General features: G+C 54.2%; 1 protein-coding gene across 4 annotated transcripts in view; it reads right to left on the bottom strand.

Annotated features, from left to right (window-relative positions):
- GRAMD1A (GRAM domain containing 1A) overlaps nt 1-13,685 on the bottom strand; it is an 18,928-nt gene extending 5,243 nt beyond the window's left edge. The window contains exons 1-12 of one of the 4 annotated variants that reach the window (XM_022586251.3): nt 13,485-13,685; nt 9,254-9,363; nt 8,916-9,126; nt 8,790-8,810; nt 8,226-8,310; nt 7,993-8,096; nt 7,816-7,911; nt 6,984-7,064; nt 3,558-3,670; nt 3,234-3,384; nt 2,492-2,690; nt 1,347-1,490 (exon numbers count right to left, since the gene is read on the bottom strand). In XM_022586251.3, coding sequence (XP_022441959.1) covers nt 1,347-1,490; nt 2,492-2,690; nt 3,234-3,384; nt 3,558-3,670; nt 6,984-7,064; nt 7,816-7,911; nt 7,993-8,096; nt 8,226-8,310; nt 8,790-8,810; nt 8,916-9,017 — 1,096 coding nt within the window. In that variant the 5' untranslated portion in view covers nt 9,018-9,126; nt 9,254-9,363; nt 13,485-13,685. Of the gene's footprint in view, nt 1-1,346; nt 1,491-2,491; nt 2,691-3,233; nt 3,385-3,557; nt 3,671-6,983; nt 7,065-7,815; nt 7,912-7,992; nt 8,097-8,225; nt 8,311-8,789; nt 8,811-8,915; nt 9,127-9,249; nt 9,364-13,484 lie in introns of those variants that run through there. The other 3 variants (XM_022586250.3, XM_022586249.2, XM_022586252.2) reach the window with 3 other exon arrangements.
- Between the last annotated feature and the right edge of the window lie 9,536 nt (nt 13,686-23,221).

A 23,221-nucleotide genomic window follows, 5' to 3' on the forward strand; every position in this document is an offset into this window, starting at 1 on the left:
ACTTCTCAGCCCTCCTGGGCCACCTCCTCTACTCCTGCAGCCCCAGTCTCCTCTCCTTACCAGTCCTGGCTTCTCCCCTGAGCCTCAGACCTAGGGTCCTGCCACCTCTTGAACACCTTCCCCTGGAAGTCCCCAGGGCCCCTCACATCCACTGGCCTCCGCATCTCCTCAAACACATCCCTCCTCGCCCCACTGTCCTCCAGGCTTCCTGCAGAGCCCTGAGCCTCGTCCTGGACACTCCCTCCCCGTCTATTCACTGACCGCCTGAGCACTGTCCTAGTTCAGCCCATCCTTGTCTGTCCAGGGCCCCTCTTCAGCTTCCCCCTGAGCTCCTGGCCTCCGTCTCTACCCCTGGTCCAGCGGTAGCTTCTTAAAGCCAAGGCTGACCCTGTCCCTTATCTGTCTACAACACTCCATGGCTCCCCAGTACTGCCAGACAGAGTCTGAGCTCCTCAGTCTGATGTGCCAGTCTCTCCAGGACATAAGCATAGTTTTGGGGGACTCGAGTGCCCCCAACACAAGGCATAGTCTTACTCATTCTGCAGGGGATTCTACGTGGTTCATTTTCATCAATACAGAAAAAAGAAACAGAGAAAACTACCATCTGAGTAGGCCCTCCCCAACTTGAATCTCTTTTGCAGCCTCCCGAGCTCCCTGCTAGTCCCCTGGTCAGCCCTTCTGCCTCTGCTGGTGCTGTGGCTTCCCCTCTCCACACCTGGCCACAGGGGCCCAGCCGCAGGGGGCTTCTCCCAGTGCCAGCCTCCAGCCTCAGGATCTTTGCAGGTACCCTGCTGGCCTCCTGGACTCCTCTCTCCCACCTCCTCCACTTTCCCTAAGAAAGTTCCTCCTTCAGGCCTTAGTTTCAACGTCACATCCTTCCAGCAGCCTTTCCTAACACCCCCCAGACCACAGCCACCTCTCTGACATACACCCTTATCTGCCTGAGTATCTGTTTACTGCTGTTGTCACTAGATTCCGGAATTCATCTGTCCTGGTCTCTGCACGGGCCTGACAGAGTGCTCATTAACTCGTATTTATTAAATGCTTACTGTCTGCTACTGTTCTAGGCACTTTTCTAGTATTAACTCATTTAGTTCTCATGATACCCTGACAAGGCACGTAACTAGTATCACACCCGCATCACACAGAAGAAACCGAGGCACAGAGAGGGTCTGCACCTGGCCCAAGGCCACTCAGCTGGTAAGAGGCGGAGCCTCTCTGGCCTCACAGACGCTGCTTTTAACTCCCCAGCCTGCCACACCTGATCTGCACAGCGGTGCCTGCCCGTCTCCTGTTCTGCCCCTCCTCACCCCCTCCCGTGTACCTTGGTCACCTCGGCCCCTGACCTGTGAACTTGCACTGCTGCAGGAAGCCCTGCAGGAAGGGCGAGTCTGAGAAGAGCATCTGCTGGAGCCGCTCGGCACCCACGTGGAAGACGGAGTTGATGAGGAGACGACCGGAGAGGTCGGGAAGGAGGGCCGCCAGGTCGGCTGGGCGACAGAGAAGGACAGGGGATGAGGCTGCCTGCGTTCCTCAGTTTCCCTCTGAGTGACCGCTGCTCCCCACTCCCAGGCCTTGTGGGGTGCCTGGGCAGCCCCGTCCTCCTGGACCAGAGCGGACACAGACACGAGCTACTCAGCCCCCCTCCACCACAGGATGGCTTGAGGGTGGGCGTGTGCCCCAAGCCCAGACAATCAGAGCTACCACCATGGGTTCAAGGCGGAGCGCACACCTAGGCTCACGCACCTGCAGTCCCAGTGATGACAGGGGTGGGCCTGCCCATTAGCTTGAGCTTTCGGCCCCAGTGACTGGCTCAGGGGTGGGCGGATGGGGGTGTGTGCGTGTCCCAAGCCAGGCCATCAGCCACAGTGAGAGGCTCAGGGGTGGGCTTGCTCTCCAGTCAGAGCCAACCCTAGAGCTTTCGGTGCAGCCACTGGGAGAACCATGCTTTCTCTCTGCTAGGCTTGTCTGGGGCAGGGCTGGGGCTCTTTCTGCCACAAGAGTAGAAGCTCTCTGAGAATAAAGTTGGCACAGAGAAGATGGAAACGATGATGATGACGGAATAACAGCCAACGCTTACCAACTGGCCCAAACACTACCTGTATTAAGACATTTAATTCTCTCAGTGACAACACTGTGAAGTGGGTAGTGTTATTGCTAACCCCAGGTGAGGAAAATTTTTAGATGAGGAAAATGAGGCTCAGAGAGGTTGAATAATTTGCCCAAGTCACACAGCTAGGAAGCAGCGTGGCCAGGATTTGAGCCCCAGCAATCTGGCTTCAGAGCCTATACTCCTATCCACCCTGCTAAGCTGCCTGCAAAGCAGAGCTAAATACGGACAGATTTCTAACAACACCATTTAAACGCCTTATCTTAGCTGCCTACTCCGTGGACTTTTCAGTCCCACGAGCCAGCGAATCCCTCGGTGCAGCCCGTGTGAGTGAGGTTTGTCACGTGTACCCAAAGCAAACGAATCGGCCACCTGCCTCACCTTCCTCCCCCGTGGATGAGGAGGAGTTACTCGTGTCTGTCAACAGCTCCTCACTGGGCAGCAGATCCAAGGGGCCCAGGGAGGCGGGCCCGTCAGGTGGGGCGGGCTCTGAGCTCGCGGGTTCAGCCACCGGGGTCACTGTCTGGCTGGAGGAGGCGTCTGGCTGGCTGTCTGTCTGCTCCTCCTTGTCTTCCTCTGCCTGCAGAGAAAAGCTTAATCCAGCCTTGTCCCAGCCTAAGGGCCCCTTGTGTACCCACATCCACCAGAAGGCTTCGAGACTGTAGGAGAACCAGTGCCGGGGAGGTCATGTGTAGCTCTTCGCTGAGCTACGGGGGGCCCTGGGGCCACCCAGACGAGGACTCCTCTCAGCTTCTCAGCCTCTCAGCCAGGCCTGTCCTGGATGCCTGGGCCATGAGCTTTCTTATGCCTGTCCTGTCCATGCCTTATCTGTATGTATCCGACCTCATCCAGCCAGCCAGCCCTCTATCGGCTCTTCTGTCTCTCCCGCTTCCCATCTATCTACCTGCCCCATCTTTGCCTGTCTCTCCCTTTCCCTACCTGTGCCTAGTCTCCTTGCCCATCTTCCCAGCTCCATCCCATCCCTCCATCCATCCCCTCACTTACCCCTCCATCTACCTCTTCTCTGTCCATTCCCCCCCGTCCCCCCTCAATCTGTCAGTCTGTCCCTCTCTCTCCCCGGCACCACCCAGCACCCTCCTTGCTTCTCCACGCGCCCGCTCACCCCATGGTCTGCGTCACTGCTGGCCCGGGAAAGGCTGGGGGTGATGCGGCCACGGCGCGAACCTGCCGGGCTTGGCTCCTGGCTGTGGTCAGCTGCCCCTGAGGAGGTGATGTCGCTCAGGGCGATTACATCTCCCACTTCCTTGGGGCTCCTACACAGAAAGAGAGGGAGTAAGACCACTGCACCTTTGAGACACCCACACACCCTCCTGGTCTCCCAGACTTTGTACCCCCGCCTCAGTCCACCCAGGACCCCAGGAGCTCTGCACGCAGCCCCTGCTGTCTCCTCCCGACCCCCGGAACCAGCCTCCAGCTACCGACTCACCCTAGACCATTCAGCTGCAAGGGGCAGACATAGTCTTCATCCTCGCTGGTGAGGCCCAGCTCTGAGCCGTAGCACTGATGCACCAGGTGCCACAGCTCTCGGGGACTCAGCGTCTGGGCAGGCAGGACGTTAGGTTGGCCTCCACCTTATCAGGGCCAGAGCCCTTCCACCCGCGCCCACCAGCCCTCAGCCTCAGCAGTTCCCCTGGTGTCCACAAGGGGGAGCATGACCTCCCATCCCAGACCTCTCCCAATCGCGCTCGGCACCCCATCGCATAGGAGCCAGTGTGCTCAGGAATTCTCCCTTAGGTCCTCACAATACTTCCACAGCTACAGGTTGAAGTTCCCAGTTTTACAGAGAATATGAGGCCCAGGGTGGAGAACTCGTGCTTGAGGTCAACTCTGGGGTTCAAACCCAGCCAGACTCCAGAGCCAATGCTCCCACCTGCCATGCTGTCCTGCCCCCAACTACTTTCCCAGGTGCCCTCAGAAGCTACCCATGGCTGGAGTGGCCGGATGATGCTGGTGAGATCTAACAGTAATAATAGTAGCAGTGCCAGCAGCTGACATCCACCGAGTTGTTACCATGTGCCAGGCATTCTTCTAACCCTTTATGCATGCTAACTCAACAAGTCTTCAAAACCATTCTGTAAAGTAGGTGCTAATATTGTCATCATTTTAAGATAATGACGCTGAGGCACAGAGGTGGGTAATGTCATCCAATTAGGAAGTGGCTGTGTTGAGATGTGATCCCAGGGGGCTGGTCTAGCCCTGGAGCTAACCACTGGACTGCACTGCCTCCCACGAGCTGACATTTCCAAGCTCTATTCTAGGCCCAGCTCGGGTGCTGTGAAGGAGGGACAGTCCCCATCTGACCAACGGGGTTCAGTGACTCGCACTCGGTGACGGGGCTGAACTCCATCCCCAACAGTCTGGCTGCCCTTGTCCTCCTTGGAGACTTTGACACTGCACTGTCCCTCCCTCGGGCTCCTGCTCCAGTGCTCTCGCCCCTGAGGATGGCCATAGCTGGAGCTGCCCCTGAAGACAGGAAGTGAGTTCAGCCCTGCTGGAGGAGTGGGTTGGGGCCTTCTGAGGTGCTACAAGCCAGCAGTAGCAGCCACTGTGTGATGCCTACCTGACATCTATCCACCATCCCTTCCTGCCAGCAGAACCCTGATTTGTTTGGGGTGAAAATCTTCCCCAGCCCCAGGGAATTATAACTCGCTTATATCAACTCATTTTTCCTTTGCCACATACCCAGCTTCCTGTGCAACCAAGGGTGATCATGTGACCAAGTCTTAGCCAAAGAAATACAAGGAAAAGTCTGCTAAAGGAGGCTTTCCCTTCCTGATAAAGGAATGCCCACTTTCCATCCATCCCTTTCTTCTTTCATGTTTGGGACACTTAACTGAGGGCATGACATCTGGAGCTGTAGCAGCCACCTGCAACCATGAGGCAACAAGCATGTGGACAAAACATCAATATGCAGAAGGACGACGGTGTGGAATGATGGACAAGAGCTTGGGTCCTGGATGACATAGGGAGCCCTCAAATCTACCCTGGATTGCCTGCCTCCAGACCTCTTGTTACATGGGCATCAGTGTGATTAAGTGGACTCTGGAGCCTGACTGTAATGGGTCAGAATCCCAGCTCTGCCACAGAAAAGCATATGTGCCCATGGGCAAGGCTTTCCCTCTGTGCTTCACTGGTGAAATAAAGATACTAACCACACTGCCTTGAAGGGTGGCTGTGATGATTAAATAAGTTAATTCATGGAGAGCTCAGAACAGTCCCTTGCACCCAATAGCTCTGTTAAGTGTTAGCTATTATTATTATCATCTGAAGTAATTCAGTGTCTGTTTGTTTAAACCATTGTCTGGTTGGGTTTTCAGCTACTTGCAGCTGAATGCATGCCACATAAACTCATGCAACCACAGTGGGCATTCCAGGAGAGCCCACTCAGGGCTGGCCCATAATAGACTATCAGAATGTGAAAAGTAAATGTCTGAAATCCCTTACTCAGAATCTTTGGGGTAAGACTTGATTCAAAATTAAGATATTTGGGGATTTAAGAAAGATAATACACTGCCTATACTATAATACAGCACTAGAAATATCTATATTATATTTAGGATCCAGTAAGTACAGTGTATACCAGAGGTTCTCAAAGCGTGGTCCAAGGACTTCTGGGCATCCCCTGGACGCTTTTAGGGAATCCATGAGGGCAAAATTATTTTCATAAGTATGGTAAGTGTTACTAGTAGTATATCACTTGCCTTGTTCACTTTTATTCTCTCATGAGTGTACAGTGGAGTTTTCCAGAGACTATATGACCTTATCATTGTTCGGATGGCTAATGTAACGCGTGTTTGTGTATCTTGTGTTTAAAAATTTCCCAGTTTCAGGACTTCCCTGGTGGTCCAGTGGTTAAGACTCTGTGCTTCCACTGCAGGGGGGCGCGGGTTCGATCCCTGGTTGGGGAACTAAGATGCCACGCAGCGAGGCCAAGAAATTAAAGAAATAAAAAAGACACACTGAAAAACTTACTCTCTGTGGGAGGCCTTCCCACTGACCCACTGCACCACTACCTCTCCCAAACCTGCCCTTCTTCTGTTCTTTCTCAAACTCTGAACACTTTAAAAAAATTTTTCCCAGTTTCAATTTCTAATTGATAGATATACTCTACTTAACAGAAGCCCTTTGGAGTCTATAATTATTTTAAAGAGTGCAAAGGATTCCTGAAACTACAGAGTTTGAGGATCACTGGTATATTCTGTACTGGATACTATAATATTATACTGAGTCACAACTATATTTAAGATTTACCCCAGTCATTCACATTATTATTTTTTGGTCCTCAAACATATGAAAAGTCCCATTAGTTGAGATAAATACAGACCCGTGTTATACAAGAAGCACACGTGGTGTTTTAAGTTTAAATTAATTAAAACTGAAATTAAATTAAAAATGCAGATCCTCAGTCACACTAGCCACGTTTCAAGAGTTCAACAGGCAAGTGTGGCCAGTGGCTACCATACCGACAGCACAGCACAAAACTCTGTTAGACAGTGCTGATAGGGACTGTAAACCATGTCAGCTGAAGTCGGGTTTTGCTTTACCAAAAACCTCCCCATCTTGTCAGGTTTTGCTTTACCAAAAACCTCCCCGTCTTCAGAGCATTTTTGATTTGCAGGTGGTGACTAAGCGGTTGTGAGTACGCATTTCTCATGGGCAGGGTGTGGCACCGGAGCCCGTGGCAGCCCCCTGTGGGGGCCTATGGAAGAGCTGCAGGCACATTGGGTCTGGTGCCCATGGAGAAGAGCTGGAGGGGTCCTCCAGTTCCCCGAGTCCTGGTATCTCTGGCTCCATGGTCCCCCCACTGCAGCCCTCCCCCTAGCCCCCCTGCCCAGGATTCGCCCAGGCCCACCTTTTCAAGCAGTGCGTTCTGCCAGAGACGGAAGATGAGGAGGAAGCAGCGATCTCGGGCCCCAAAGGAGGTGAAGAAATGCTGCAGAAGAGAGAGGTGTGTGAGCCCTGGGGGACAGACAAGGCTGGAGGGAGGAGGAAGCTCCACCCGCTGTACCCTGTTCCCGGCTCTCCATGCTGATGTATGTAATCATTCATCCCTTCACTCATTCCACAGAATATCTGTCCTGTGCCCAGCCCAGCACTGGATGACCCTGGAGTCACCACGATAAGGAGATGGCCCCCGGCCCTGGCCCCCGGGCTCACAGTCCAGAGCTCACAGCCCAAACTGGCTGGGCTGCTTGGGGGAAGCCCAAGGCACATTCCCAGTCTCCTGTGCCCACAGTGGGTGGCCAACGGATCCCCTTTTGGCCAAGAAAACACAAAGGGAAGTCTGCTTGAAGTCTTCCCGCCCCATTTCCTTCTCCAGTCCCGTCTGGGCCACTGGTGTGAGGCAGCCCTCTTGGATGGACCCTGAGGCAACAATCATGATACATGGAGCATCAGGGAAGGCTTCCCGGTGGAGGAGCCCTCTGAGCTGATAGAATTTTTCTGTTAATACTATCCCTGAACAGCTATGTCAGGGGACAGACTGCAGGGCCTGAGACAGGAGCAGGTGCAGGAGTCCGGGTCAGAGACTACAGGAGCCCATGCTGGGGCCGGGAGAGTAAAGAGAAAGGGAAGATGAGAGAAGCTGGGTGCTGAGTCAACAGGGCTCTGGGTGGTGGGCAGGAGAGAGGAGCCGGTGAAGATCGGGGACCCCGGGGCCCCTGTCTGCTGGTCCTCTCGCTAACCTTCTCATTCTCCGTGCAGATCTGGATGGCATTGGGGATCAACTTGGCCGTCTTTTCCTTCTTCAGACACGTCACTTCCTTCAACTGGATGGAAATCTGAGGACAAAAGACAAGTCAGAAGGGGCCAGGGCCCTGCCCGCCCTGGGGCCCCTCCTCGTCCCAGGTCGGTCAGCTCACTGTTGTCTCCCAGCGGAAGATGTTGCTGTAGAAGCAGATCCAGTTCTCGGAGAGATAGAGGCGGCCCTGGAGGAGGATCTCGCGCTGCAAGGCACAGGAGTAATCTGAGGCGGCCGAGGGGAGAGACGGGCAGACACCCGAGTCACACGGCTGTCCTGGCCGCTGGGCTGGCACATGCGGGAGGGTCAGGAGGTCAGAGTTGGGAGCCCCGGGTCTGGCTGGCAGGGACTCACCCACAATGAGGCGTTCGGCTTCAGGGAGCTTGCTGAACAGTTTACGGAAGTCCTCATTCCGCTGCTTGTACGTGGGGCTCAGCATCTGGGGGAAGTTTGGGAGGTGAGAACCAGGACAGGGGGCCACACCCCTAATTCTGTCCCCCAAAGCTCCCAGCACCCCTCAGTCTCCTCAGCCTGGGAGGAGCCTCTGTGGGGCTTCAGTGTCTAGCTCACCTCTGGCTCCTACTGCCTGTTAACACAAGAGTAACCATAACGAGAGCCATTTACTGATTGCTACCTAAGCCAGGTCCTGTACCACGTACCCACCAGTACCACTGACTCTCAGTGAATGCTCCCTTCAGTCTAGTAAGGTCAGAACTGTTTCTCAAGGAGAGAGAAACCCAGAGAGGTTAAGCAACTCACTCAAGGTCACAGAGCATGTAAGTAGCAGCATAGGATGTGATCCCCAGGTCTGCTGACCCCAGCACCCACTCCATGACTACTGCAGCCAGGGGCCCCTGGCCCAGCACCTGTCCCCCTCCCTCTCATCCTTCCAGCAAGGCCCCCTGCCCCGATACTTACACTGTACCAGCTCTGCATCTTCTGTAAGAGAAAGGAATGGAGTCAGAATGAGCCTCGGGATGCCCCTGCCCTCCCACCCCTCCCCCCACCGCTCCCCCTACCCCACCTGGGCTTGCACCAACTGACCTTGCTGTTGCGGATGAAGTTCCGGCTGCCCAGGCTCTGGGTGCTGGGTGTCCCAGGCACCCCACCCTTCTCTGAGGAGCTATCTGACCCCTTCTCCACCATGGTACCCGGTTCCGGCTCAGGTGGGGGTCGGCTTGGCGGCAAGAGCTGAAGCCGCTTACGGAGAGATGGGGAGCTGCTTGGCGTGCTCCGGCCAGAGTGCGGGGTGGTGCTGGGGGAACAGGAAGAGGGGCATTGTGGGGGAAAACGGGCTGGGGTGGGGGGACAGGCCGGCGTGGGGGGGGGTGGGGGGGGGTGGGGGGGCCCACCCATCAGCCCATTGATCCCCACCTACCCACCCTGCTCCACTTCCTAGCCATGTGACCCAGAGCAGGCCCCCTAGCTCCCCAGGCCTCGATCAGTTCATCTGTAATCCAAGGGTGAGAAATGCATGTCCTCTTCTAGTTGTCTGGAGGGTTAAACAAATCAGTACATGTAAAGGGCTTCTAACAGAGCCTGGCACATAGTGAGCTCTCAGTAATGCCTGCTGGTCTTAAAATTATTAATTCTTTCATAACAATAAATATTTATTGAACAACCACTTTCCACTCAGTGGCTTGAGCTAAAAACCTAAGCGTCTCCTTCTTTCCTACTCACCCCTCATTTTTACTCTATTAGCAAGTCCCACATGGTCCAGCTCTAAAATCTATCTCCATTATTTCTATTTGGCCCACCTCCCCCTGCTCCAGCGGCCTGACCCAGCCTCCATGCTCCCCGCTCCTGGACATCGCAGTAGCCTCCTCGCTGCTCAGGTCAGGGACCTCCTGGCTTAGTCCTCTCCCCCTGCATTCGACTCCAGATGAAGGCAAGGTCCTTACCGCCTCTGCTCAGGGGCCAGTTCTCCAAGATACCTTCCCTCGCCCCTCCATGTAAACCACATCCCCTCTCCCGAGCCCCCGAGCCCCCTCCCTCTTCTCTCTCCCTCGCGTTTCAAATCCTCCCACACCAGGAGGTGCACTTCACAGGGGAAGGGGGTTTTGTTCCCAGCTGCACCCCATTGCCTAGAATGAGGCCTGGCGCACAGCAGGTGCTCCGCAAGCTTTTGCCCCTGTAGACTGAACGAGTGATTGACCCCACCCCATGCCCCCCACCCTCCAAACTTGGATTCCACCAAGTGTACCACTGGCCCAACCCTCCGCAGGCTGAGGCTGCTGCAGATCTCAGCTGGACCACTTCCCTGTGACCTTGGGCAAGTGCCTGAACCTTTCTGTGCCTCAGTTTCTTCTTGAGCATAATGGGGATAACAGCAGTATCCACCTCCCAGGGTTGTCTATAGGACGTACATACATAGAGCCCACCACCTGGAAGGTGCTCTGGCTGAGTAGGGACTGTCAGGCTAAGATGGAACACGCAGCCCTGCCGCCACCCCAGAGCACTTGCTGCCGAGGTGCCACGCTGAGCCCTGCACAAACACCTCAGCCTGGTATTTGGAGCCCAAACGGACGCCAACCCCAGTCAGTCACCCCTAAGTGCACACGGAGCACCGGCCCTGCACCGGGCACTGGGGACACAGAAGTGGGCAAGACAGACCCAACAGCTGCCCGCAGGGACCTGACATTCTGATGGGGGAACAGAGACGATCAGTAAGAGATCATGTAAATAAGGATGATGATCTCAGACACTGGTCAGTGCTGTGAGGCAGCGCTGCGCACAGGGGCAGCGCCAGCAGTGCCTGGAAGCTGTCAGAAATGCAGAGTCTGGAACCTACCTCAGACCTCCTGAATCAGGAAGTGTGGGTGGGGTCCAGGAGACTCTAATGCATGTTCAAGTTTGAGGACCACGGAGATAAGGAGGGCTAAGTGGGTTGGTATGCAGGGACCACTTGAGCTGAGCCCAAAGGACAAGGAGCAGATCTGGCAAAGGGCCGGGGAAGACTGTTTTAGGGGCAGGAACGGTGAGTTCTGGCACAGGACTGAGTTTGGCAGGTCTGAGGAGGAGGGAGGTGGCCAGCGGGGCTGGGGAAGGAGGACAGGAGGCCACAGGCCCACCTGCAGGCCCTCTGGGCCCTGAGCAGGTGTTCGGGCTTCACCCTGACGGCCCTGGTGAGCTCGGGAAGGGTTTAAAGGAGGGGTGACCACATTCCTCCCCTGCCTCATCTTCCTGCCTCTCTAGTCCGAAATGCAGACCCCTCCTCCACCTATCCTACCCTCCTGCAGCCTCAGGTCTAGGGAAGGCACCTGCAGACCAGTCCGACACACACAGACAGGGCCCAGCCTGCGCCCCCAGATCTCGCTCCTTGGCAGGACAAAGAGGAAGTGCTCAAGCCTGACAGCCCGGAGGCTGCCCAACCAGGCAGGCTGCAGCAGAGGGAAGGGAGGAGCCCGACACGGTGACATGGCTCAGGGACTTGGAAGAGAATGGGGTTTTGTCACTGCAGACACCTCACCTCCGGTTTCCCGGGCCTAAAGAGGTCAACAACTCCCTCCGGTCAGAGAGGGGCAGAGGCCTACACAGGTGTGCACAAAAGGGAACCTCGACGTGGCTCACACACAGCCACTGTCACAGGCAAACTGCAGTTCCCCACAGTTGTAAGAAGCCTCCCCTACCCCTCACCCCCCATACACCCTGCAATAGTATCACAGGTATATTACAGTCACACACAAAGCCACAGAGTCTCAGCACAATCACACAAGGACGCCACAGCCACACACAAAGTCCCAGAAGTTACACACACATGCGCGTGCATGCATGCACAACACACACGCAGCTGCAGAGGGTCACAGAAACAGAAAACCATGCAAAGTCCCAGGTACATTCACACATACCGGCACAAGAAAGTCTCAGAGGAGACTTGAAAGCAAGTAACATTCCCACAGTTACAGAGAGAGCCACACAGTGAAAGAACAGTCACAGGGGACCCCAGCTAACATGTGCACAACCCAGGTAAATGAAGTCTAGGGTCAGCTCAGCTCTCATGGCATTCCCCATCTGGAGGGGATGCCAGAGCAAAGACCTGCTCTTACGTGGCAAGGGATGGACATGTCAGCTGCTGTTGCTGACTGACAAGAGAGCCCTGACACTCACACAGCCATGAAGGACTTGGGAAAAATGCAGCCCCGGGAGGTCGTGGACACATCTCGACAACACAGTGGCCAGGTACTGAAATCATGCATGGGACATGCTTTATAAACTGTAACAGCGGAACAGCATCAGTTACGATTATTGCTCCGGAGAGTCAAGGGTACAGCCAAGGTCTCAGGAGGGAGGGTCCCAGGCTCACTGTGAGCCACAAGGGGTCTCTCACTCACACAAAGCCCCAGAGGGTCCCAGCTGCTCACATGGAAGCCCAGGCACGTACAACAATGTCACGAAGCGACACACACAGGAACTTTCACACAAAGATGGAACCAGAAATAGATAAAAGGTACAACCCCAGAGGGTTTCAGTCATACTCAACGACCCCAGACACACAATAATGTCACACATGCACACACACAGGTGACTTACATTTGCACACAGAGCTAACAGGTTCAGAGGCAAATTATAAGCACACAGAGGCAAAGGGTCATAGCAGCAAACAAAGAGCCCCTGACACATGCACACACACACTACAAAGTCACAACTGAACACACAGGCAGCTTACAGAAACACATGGAGCCACAGATGGTATCCCAGCTAAATTCACACACACGCACACAGCCAAGGAGGATCACAGCTGCCTGCACACTAGGAGACTTAGACACATGTACACACACTCCAAAGTCACAATCAGACATGCATAGGTCTGACGGGATGAGATACATTACACAACCACGGAAGGTCACAGCCACACACACAAAGCCCCAGACCCACACTACAGTCACAATCAGACACACGCAGGAAGCTTACAGAAACACATGGAGCCACAGATGGAATTCGAGGTAAATCACACACACACACGGAGCCAAAGAGGATCACAGCTGCCTGCACACTAGGAACACAAACACGCATACACACTTCCAAGACACCTACAATGCAAAATCTAAAATACTCTGGGCCCAGACAGAGAGTAGGTCAATTCCGTGCCCACGACCCCAGAGGATCTCACGCACGCGGTCGGCCGACCAGCCACGCAACAGCCCCCATCCGAGCAGCCCCGGGCCCAGCAACAGATCACAACGGCGGGAGGGGGCCCAGACCCGGAGAGGCTGCTCCCGGGCTTGCCCCGGGCTCCGTGACCTCGGGGCCCGGCCGGAGGGGGCTCGTCTGCGTCCTGCCTCGACCGCAGGCCCGAAGACCTGGGTCAGCCTCGCGCACACCCCTCGCCTCCCAGGCAGAGGCGAAGGAGGCCCGGGCGCTCCCGGAAGGCCGGGTCCCCCAGCCAAAGCCCCGCCAAGCCAACGAACCGGCCCCGGGGGCCTCCCCGCCGTCAGGGCCCATCCCCGAGCGCACCCATGGGCCCCCAACGCCTCCCTCCCCTCTCCCTGGCCGGCCCCCGGTACACAAGCTCCCGGATCTCGGCCGCTGCCGCGCCACTCCTAGCCGAGCCCGCGGAGCCCCCTCCCCCCCGACCTTCTCCCGAACCTCCCCCGCCCCCGCCGCGGTCCTCACTCGAACATGGATGCGGAGCGGTGGGCGCGCCCAGCCGCAGGGCAGGGCCGGGCCCGGCTGAGCGTCCCCGCTGGGCAGCCGCCTCGCCTTCTTCGGCCGCCGCCCGCACCCGACCCCGCCGCCCGCAGCCCACCGCCCGCAGCCCGCCGCCCGCACAAAAGGCCGGGGCCGCGGGAGGTAGCCGCAGCGTCAGCTCCCCGTTCCTGCCCCCGCCCCGTCGCGTCACAGCACCGCCCCCCGCCCGCGGGAGGGAGGGGGGAGGGGAGGGACCGGCCGAGGCGGGGAGGGGCGGCGGGGCCTAGATGGAGAGAGTCAGATACCTGGAGGGAGAGAGGGGCCGCAGGGAGGCGGGAGAGGAGGAGGTGAGAGCGAGAGGGAGACCCACGGGGAGCTGGCCAAGGCGAGGGAGGGACGGCGGGGACAGAGCGAGGCCACAGGGAGAGAGACGCGAGAGGGAGAATTAGAGAGGGAGGGACGGGGCGCTGGGGCAGGAAGAGCGAGACAGAGATGGAGAGGGGCGGCTGGGACGCCAGAGCACGGAGAGAGCAAGAGAGAGGAAGAGAAACAGACAGAGGCTCTAAGGAGAGAGACAGAGAAGTGGACCGGGGAGGGGGAAAGACAGGAGAAAAACACAGACTTGATTAAAACACGACACCGCCATGGCAGCTAGAGGCTTGGGCACAGGCCCGACCCGCTCCCCTGGTAGCGGGAAAGGGGTCCTCGGCTCCAGTGAGACCCCAGGCTGGGGGCTCTCGGCACCCCACCCGCACACCCGGGGCGGAACCTGAGAGGTGGGGTGGAGCTGGGGGTGGGATGGAGATTCGGGGAAACGGAGGGGTTGCGGCTGTGGGTACGCAGCTGGCGGGAAGCGGGTGGGGCCCTAGGCCGCCTCCCTCTCCGCATCTCTGAACCCCCACTGTCGGCCCCCGGAGGGCCCAGCGCCTTGGTTTCTAGGGACCCCTCTTGGTCCCAGCCCGCGTCAGCCAGCCCGAGTTAGAATCCAGCCTCCCCGGCGCTTATCTGACTTCAAGCAAGTCACCTAGTCCTGGGGATCCCACTAACTCTGTGGTCAGGACTTTCCCACAGGACAGTGGGGGGGTGGGGGTGGAGGGACTGCCCTTTTACAGAAGGGGAAGCCTGGCCTCAAAGATGGGAAGTGCCTCGCCGAGGTCACTGTTGTTGGACGCAACCCTCCCGTGACGCCATAACCTGCGCCTGTCTCTGCAGCGGCTGCCTGAGTATCAGCTGCCTGAGTCTGTCGGTGTCCTGGACCCCTTGTCCGAGAGCACAGACACGGGAGTCCCACCTCGCAGCTCCTGGCCACGGGCGCCCCAGCACAGAGACTTGCTCCCCGCTCCTCTAGGACAGGCTGTTCCTAGCTGTTGAAAAAAACTCCATTCCCATGGCTCTCCCACCCTACACCCCCTCCCTCCAAAAAAACCCACTGTCTTCTCCATTTTGGTGGATGGTAGGCCCCAAACTTCAGCTTTTCTTGACCCTCTTTCCCTCACACGCACATCCAGTCTCTCAGCAGACCCTGTGGGCTCCACCCACAAAGCCCAGAATCTAAACTCGGCTCCTCCACTGCCCCCACCCAGGCCCAGCCTCCATCCTCCCTCCTGGACCATCACACAGCCTCCTCCCTGGTCTCCCTGCTCCCATCCCGCCCCTACAGTCTGCTCCCCACACACAGCCAGAGGGAGCCTGTGAACTGGTGTCAGGTCAGGGCCCTCGGGGCTTGGAGCCCTCCTGGGGCCCCACCTCTCAGTCCCGCTGAAAGCAAAGTCCTTCCCTTGTTGCCTAAGACTCCAGTCTTACTTCTCCTCTGGCTCCCCCTTGCTCACAGCCTCTAGCTACCCAGCCTCCCTGCTGTTCCTCTAACTCCCCAGACACATTCCTAACCCCAGGCCTTTGCACTTGCTTTGCCTCTGCAGGGAAGCTCTTCCCCCCTTCTTCCCGTGACTGCCTCTCAAGGTCAGATCTCAGGGTCAGATCTCAGCCAGGCCTTCCCTCCACCACCTCCCTTTGTCTCACTGTTCTCTTTCTTTGTATTTCTCTTTGCCTGTTTCTTCTTTTGAAATACTTTAAAATTTTTAATTAGGGAATATTTATTTCAAACAGGAAAAATGCAAGAGTCATCCTGGTCCCTACCAAGCATATATGACATCAATAGATGTGGACATTTTGCCATTTTTGCTTCAGATCCTTTTTCTTTTTCTTTAAGAAATAAATGATTACAGTTACAGTTACCAAGTCCCCATCCCTCGTTTTTCTGTTCCTGCCCCCCAAGGTACCCCCTGCCCTGAAGTTGGTGTGTGTTCTTTCTGTACATTTTTTTATCCTTTTTCTGCATCAAGATGCATCCAATAACAATATATCCTATTATTCAATGTCTTCTAAAAAGATACACAATTAGGCTCCTACTGTATCATTTTGCAGCCGTCATTGTTTCTGAGACTTCTCCACGTTGATACACAGAGCCCTACTTCATAAACTTTAACTCTTATCGAATGTTCATTGTTGGAAGAAACCACAATGGACATTTCTATTCAAGGCCAATGTAGTTCTTTCCTCTTTCCTCCTATAGTCTTGAACCTCCCTGTTCCTGTCTCCTTGTGCCAGAGGTAGTGTTTCTATGCAGAAGTTTTGTTTAAACTTTTTTTTTTCCCCAAGAGTTTCAGCAGGAAATACCTTTTACATTGGTTTCCAAGTACACACTTAAAAATACGGTCAGCCCTCTGTATCTGCAAATTCCACATCTGTGGATTCAACCAATCAAGGGTCGAAAAAAAAAATTTTTTTAATTCCAGGAGGGGTACACTTGAAACTAACACAACATTGTGAATTAACTACACTTCCATTTTTTTAAATTGGTACATAATATATTAGTTTCAGGTGTACAAAATAATAATTTAATATTTGTATAAAAAATCGGGGGGCTGGGGAGGGATAAATTAGGAGTTGGGATTAATACTATATATAAAATAGATAAACAGCAAAGACCTACTGTATACCACAGGGAACAATATTCAATATCTTGTAATAACCTGTAATGGAAAAGCATCTGAAAAAGAATAGGTATATGCGTGTATGTATAACTGAATCACATTGCTGTACACCTAAAACTAACGCAACATTGTAAATCAACTATACTTCAATAAAAAAAAAAAATTCCAGGAAGCAAAACTTGAATTTGCTGCCTGGCAACCATTTACATAGTATTTACAACCATTTACAAAGCATTTACACTGCATTAGGTCTTATAAGTAATCAAGAGGTAATTTAAAGTATACAGGAGAATGTGAGTAGGTAACATGCAAATACTACGCCATTTTATATAAGAGATTTTTTTGTTTGTTTTTTGCGGTACGCGGGCCTCTCACTGTGGTGGCCTCTCCCGTTGCGGAGCACAGGCTCCGGATGCGCAGGCGCAGCGGCCATGGCTCACGGGCCCAGCCGCTCCGCGGCATGGGGGATCCTCCCGGACCGGGGCACGAACCCGCGCCCCCTGCATCGGCAGGCGGACTCTCAACCACCGCGCCACCGGGGAAGCCCTGTATAAGGGATTTCAGTATCTGCAAAGTGTGGTATCTGCAGGGGCCTTGGAACCCCCACGGATACCGGGGACAGCTGTATATGTAATGTCACAACATTTGTAGGAAGCCACACTTGTTCACTGCCTCATACAGTGTGTTATTTTCTTCTTCTTTTTTTTTTTAACACTGTTATTTTCGATTCTCTCCTGATTCTGTTTGGGGAAAAGTGTTGATTGCCGTGTAGCAATTGCAGCGGTTGCAGCAGCCCTTAAATGGGTCATGACCCACAGTTTGAAAAACACCAGGCGGGTCAAAAGAGAATGTTCGCCTCTGGTCTTAGTAAGCAGTGCTCAGCTGAGCTCAGTTGGTTATCCCAACACATATTCCCAGCTGCAATTTTTTTCTGCATCTATTTCACAGCTTCCAGTCAGGCCCCTGTGGGGCTAAGGCCACATTCTAACTGACCTTCAGCTCCCCACCTGGAGTGCCAGCCACAGGGAACCCACCCTGTGGGTCCCGAGAGAGAGAACCCCTTTCCCATCCCACCACCCAGGTCTGACCTGTCCTGGGGCAAACTCTCCAGGTCTGGGGTCCTCGGCAGCTGCAGGCGCTGGGGAGGTGGGGTGCAGGGGGGTGAGTCCCCATCGCTGGCTGGCGTTATCTGAATGGAGGGCACCTCTGGGAGCCTCCAGGGCTTAGAGGCCAGGCCCTGGGCCCTGCCACCCTGTGGCTGCTGGCTCTGCCACTTGGCTGGGGGGACAGGTGAGTCCTGGGCACCACCGTCCTGGGTCAGCAGGGGTGCGCAAGGCAGCAGGGGCAGGAACCCAGCCATGGGGAGAGTTCTGCCTGCCCGGTTGGGGGTCTTGGTCTCTGGGGGAGAAAGAAGAGGTGAAGAGGTGAAGGGGAGAGTTCCCATGCAAACCCTGCCCCTCCCCCCCCCCCGCTGCACCTCCGAGAGGAGGGGTGAGCTTGAGCTTCAGAGCACAGTGTGGGGGTCAGAGAGGTCTGGGTGGGATTCCCACCTCTGCCAACATCCTCCTTTTCGACCCTGAATCTCAGGTTCCTCTCTGGAAACTGGAGATCCAGATAGCGACATCCTAGGGTGACCGGGCAGTGTCAGGGAGCTCTGACAAGTGTAGGGCCCAGCCCAGGGCCCGGGCCACAATGAGTGGTCAGTGAACTCTGTTCATGCCCCTAGACTGGGGTTTATTTTTTCTGAGAATTCACCAAGGCCAAGCCCTGGTTGAATATATACCCACCACCCCGGCACCCTTCCCCACACACAGGGCCAGGAAGGAGCCAGGCCTGAGTGGGCCCTTGGGCCTGAGTAACGGGCTGATGAAGCGGAAAAGAGAGGCAGAATCCAGGATTTCCCTTCCCTGTTTGCTCAGCAACTGCCCCTCCCAAGACACACAAAGGGAGGGAACCAGGCCAGCTCCTGCCGTTGTGATTATGATCCTGGAGGCCTCGTGGGTCTGGGGAGATGAGATTAGTGTCTGTCTGTCCTCACAGCAGTACGTGGCAAGGGCTTCTTGGCACCCAGCTGCTGGGGGTCGAGGGAAGGAGGACCGGTGGGACCCAGAGAGGGTTTCCCCTGGTTTGGGAAGACCCTGAACTTCACAGGCCAGGCCTGGACCCCAGAGTCCCTCCCAGACACCCCAGCGCCCCTACCTTATGGCTTCCTCCTCCTTCTGTCCTCACAGGGTTTGCTCCGACTTCCAGGGTGAGGGCAGGTGACCAGGCCCTTTTCTCCCTGCCAGGAGTCCTGGCTGGGCCAGAGAGTCACGACCCTGTCAGGCGGGATAGCGTGTCCAGCTGGAGTCATGTTCCCCTCTGGCCAGCTGTTCCTGGGAGAAGGGCGGGGTGCCGGTGGGGGCATTCATATCTCAGAAGAGGCCCTTCCCTCTTGACTGCCCGTGGAGCAAGGGGCTGTCCTCACCCTAGGCCTCTATTGCTCCATGTCTCCTGTTGGCGGCAGCCAGCACTATGTCCCTCCTGTCCCCACTTCTCCCCCAGGACTGCTCCTCCAACCCCAGACACCACCCCCAGGTGGCCAAATCTGAGACTCTCTCCAGTCCGCATCTTCCAGCCCTGCTCCTAGAGGCGGGAGCCTGGGAGACCCCTCTTCTTTCTGGTGGGTTCTCTTGGCCTCAAGGGCATCCCACTGACAGCTCCACCTCACTTTTGTACACAGCTCTGTCTCCTCCACCTGATCTGTAAAAGCTGGCATTCCCCGTGGCTTAGCTCTTTTCCAATTTTATTATGTAATAATTGACACATGGTAAAGGACGTCTGCATCCTACTTGTGAGTTACCAAGTTTAACAGTAAAATGAACCCCATGATCCCCCACACCCAATTTGAGAGCCAGCACATCACTGTGAGTCCCCCTGTGACTGCCTTATCCCACCCCTGCCTCCCTTCCAAAAGCCTCCATCACCCCTCATTTGTCAGTTATCATTCCTTCACGTCTTTTAATTGCTGTTTTGTTTTGTTTTTTTGCGGTACGCGGGCCTCTCACTGCTGTGGCCTCTCCCGCTGCGGAGCACAGGCTCCGGACGCGCAGGCCCAGCGGCCATGGCCCACGGGCCCAGCCGCTCCGCGGCATGTGGGATCCTCCCGGACCGGGGCACGAACCCGTGTCCCCTGCATCGGCAGGCGGACTCCCAACCACTGCGCCACCAGGGAAGCCCGCTTCACGTCTTTTAATTGCTGTTTTGAAATCAGATTGGTATGCATTCCTAACCATTATAATTTTTAGCTTTACTTGCTTTTGAGCTTTATAAAATGGAGTCATTCCATGTGTCATCTTCTGTGACTAGCTTTTCTCACTCAACGTTATTTCTAAGATTCATCCCTAGGGAGCAGGTAGTTACACGTCACCTATTTTTGCTGCTGCACGATATTCCTTTGTGAAATGAACACCACAATTTATTTATCCATTTTTCTTGCCCATAGACCCTGGGTTGTTTCCGGCTCTCTGCTCTGATGAGCAGTGGGGCTGCCCTGAATGTTCCTGGATGTGCTTTCCTGCGTGACTCCTGGGTTAGCCAGCGTCCGCCTGATTGACCGGCCGTCTGTGCCTCACCTGTGGGCTCTGTCTCTAAGTGCCCAGGCTGGTTCTGTGGATCTGCCTGACTCCGAGTCTATAAGATATCTCCTCAATTACTTTATCTTTAAAGTAAGTCTTGATATCTGGTGAAGCAAGTCTTGCTGTGTTGTTCCTGTGCTACCAGCGTCAGTTTGTCAAGTTCCAAGGGGGAAAAATCAACAATGAGAGTTTCATTGTTATGCTCTAACAAACAACTGATATCTTTACAATACTGAGTTTTCCAAAACGTCCACATGGGGTCACGCTCCACGTATTTAGGTATGTGTTAATGTCCTCTCTGAGAGTTTAGGTTTGTTTTTTTTTTTAAGTCGTGGCAAAATGCACATAACATAAAAGTTACTGTCTCAACCTTTTTAAGTGTACAGTTCAGGAGCATTAAGTTCATTCATTGTTCCTCAGCCGCCACCCCCATGTGCTAAGTTACTTTTGAAAAATAATGTTTCTTACCAAGTTCTTTCATATCTTTTCTTAGATTCGTTTTCCCTTTGGTATTTTGTTTTCAAAAAGCTTTTTGTGACAGATGATACACACCAAAAAAGGCATAAAATGTAAATAGCTTAATATATAATCATAAAAGGAACTCCCATAGACCCACCGCCCAAGTCAAGAAAAAGCATGTTGCTGCCCAACCCGCCCCCTACCCTCCGCCAGATGCCACCAAGTGACGCTTCCCAGCCAAACCCTCCTCCCCTCCAAAGACAAGTACACTCCGACTTCTATGTTAATCCCTTCCTTTGCGTTTCTTTAGTGTTTCACTACCTGAGCATATGTTTCCCAACAGCCCAGTTTAGTTTTTTGTTTTTTTTTTTGGGGGGATACGCGGGCCTCTCACTGTTGTGGCCTCTCCCTTTGCGGAGCACAGGCTCTGGACGCACAGGCTCAGCAGCCATGGCTCATGGGCCCAGCCGCTCCGCGACATGTGGGATCCTCCCGGACCGGGGCACGAACCCGTGTCCCCTGCATCAGCAGGCGGACTCTCAACCACTGCGCCACCAGGGAGGCCCCCAGTTTAGTTTTGCCTGCTTCTGAACTTCATAGAAATAGAGTAACACACTTTGAAGTCTTTTGTATTTGGCTTTTTCCCTTTAACATTCTGTTTGTGAATCATCCACTTTATTGTGTGTGGCTGAAACTTCTTCATTTTTAATGTTGTATAGGGGTCCACTGCTGAAATAAATTGTAGATAAATAGCACTATGTACTTATTGACTATGTTGATGGATATTTGAGGGCTTCCCAGTTTGGACTGTTGAAAATAGTGCTAGCGTGAACATTCCTTTACATGTGTCTTTGCGTTCCTTCTGTCACACATCGAGTATCTATCTATCCATCCATCTACCCATCCATCCACCCATCTATCCACCCATCCATGGGTGTTTCACAGCTTCATTTGTCTATCCCTGTGCAAAAACCACACTATGCTAGTTATACATACCTAATTACCATATGTATAAACACAGATATAAACAGGTATATATTTTATACATAGATACACATAAGTATAATATACATATGTGTAGTTTCATAACTAGTCTTGATATCTGGGATGGAAAGTCTTCCCACTTTGCTCTTCTTTAGGAGTCTCTTGGCTTTTCACGTTAGAGGCTTTCCTCAAATATTCGTGATCCTTGGTCCATATTTAGAAGTGGGGCCCAGCCTGTGGTTTAACAACTGAGGGGGCAAAGGAAGATAGAAATGAGAAAATATTTTGAGGAAAAACCTCAAGAGTTCTATTTAGGACAACTTGTTGGTGATGCCCGTGCATGATCCAGGAGGAGAGGTCCAGTGGGCAGCTGGCAAACAGAGGTCAGGGCTGGCCCTGGAGTCCCCAGCATGTTGACGTGATCAACCCCCCAAGAGGCCTGGAGTCAAGATGTCCCTCCCCTCCCCTGGCATATCTTTTCCCAGAACCCACCCTTCTCTTCCTGCACAAGATTACTGTCTTCAGGAGACATCGAGCTTGACTCAGATTCCCTCTTAGGGGCTGAGTGATGTGGGGGACCTGGGCTTACAGCCAGTGTCGTCTTTACCTTTTCTGATCTCGGCATTTGCAGACAGATCTCTGAGGGAAGTTCATGGCTGGCCTCAGGACTGTGGAGAGAAGGAAACTCTTTAGCACTTAATGTCCTTGGAAACACAGGAAGGGCTGGTGTGCGGTAACGAAATCTCAAACGGAGCAGGGCTACCTAAGAACACCGCACGTGAGGCTCCCACGTGAAGGTCCCCATGTTCCCCCATCGGAAAAGCTCTGTGGATTGAAAACCACCTGCCTCTTATTCCATTATTTCTGCCTTTCCCTCATTCAGGAGAGTAGCAGGGTCACGAAACTCCCACTGGAGTCTCCTCCCAGCTGGGGTAGGGGGGTGAGTTGAGGGTGTCCTGATTGTGTGCCATTTCTGAAACATTTTTCCACATGAAGAGTTGATGCACAGAGAGAGTCAGTGCTACTTCCATCCTCCACTCCTGTGTGGGTGCTCAAGAGAGCGTGGGCTTCTGTATTTCTGACAAATAATAAGCAATAATGAGATATTTGCGCTCCCCAGATACTTCAAGATTTCCCGACTGTTATCTATCTGTTTCCAATGAACTGTGCCTTCTGATTTCTTCTCTGAGTGTATTCACGTGGTCTGGTAAGTTTTGACTTCTTACCTAATCTCACCCACACTCTCTGTAGATGCAAGGTTTCTTCCCCCAAGTGTGTCTGATTTTAGCAAATCCCTTCCCACACCCTCCACCCTGGAAAGTCCCAAATTGCCTGGCGTCCTCCCCTTCAGTTCTTTGTTTGCATATTGAGAGTTCTGCCTTTGGGCTAGACTGAGCTCCATTTCTACAGAACAGGTGCTCACTGGCTGTCTGTGGGGCAAGCTGGATGGTGCCTCCCAGCCACCCTCTGCCTCGAGCTCCCATACCGTATCACTGGCGCATCTGTTTCTCTTGAACTTCTGCTTTGTCTCTTCACCATCTCGGGTTGAATTGTTTGTGCTGCCGCTCTCAGAGCAAAGGCATCCAGTCCAAGACCATTTCCTGCCCTTAAACTTGGGACTATCTGGGGAGGAGGCGTCGTGTACCTTGAGTTCCCAAGGGATCAGCAC

The sequence above is a fragment of the Delphinapterus leucas genome, chromosome 20, assembly GCF_059928025.1.
Source record: "Delphinapterus leucas isolate spDelLeu-1000000601 "Yukka" chromosome 20, BTC_Dleu_Yukka2, whole genome shotgun sequence".
In the NCBI taxonomy this organism is placed as follows: Eukaryota; Metazoa; Chordata; class Mammalia; order Artiodactyla; family Monodontidae; genus Delphinapterus; species Delphinapterus leucas.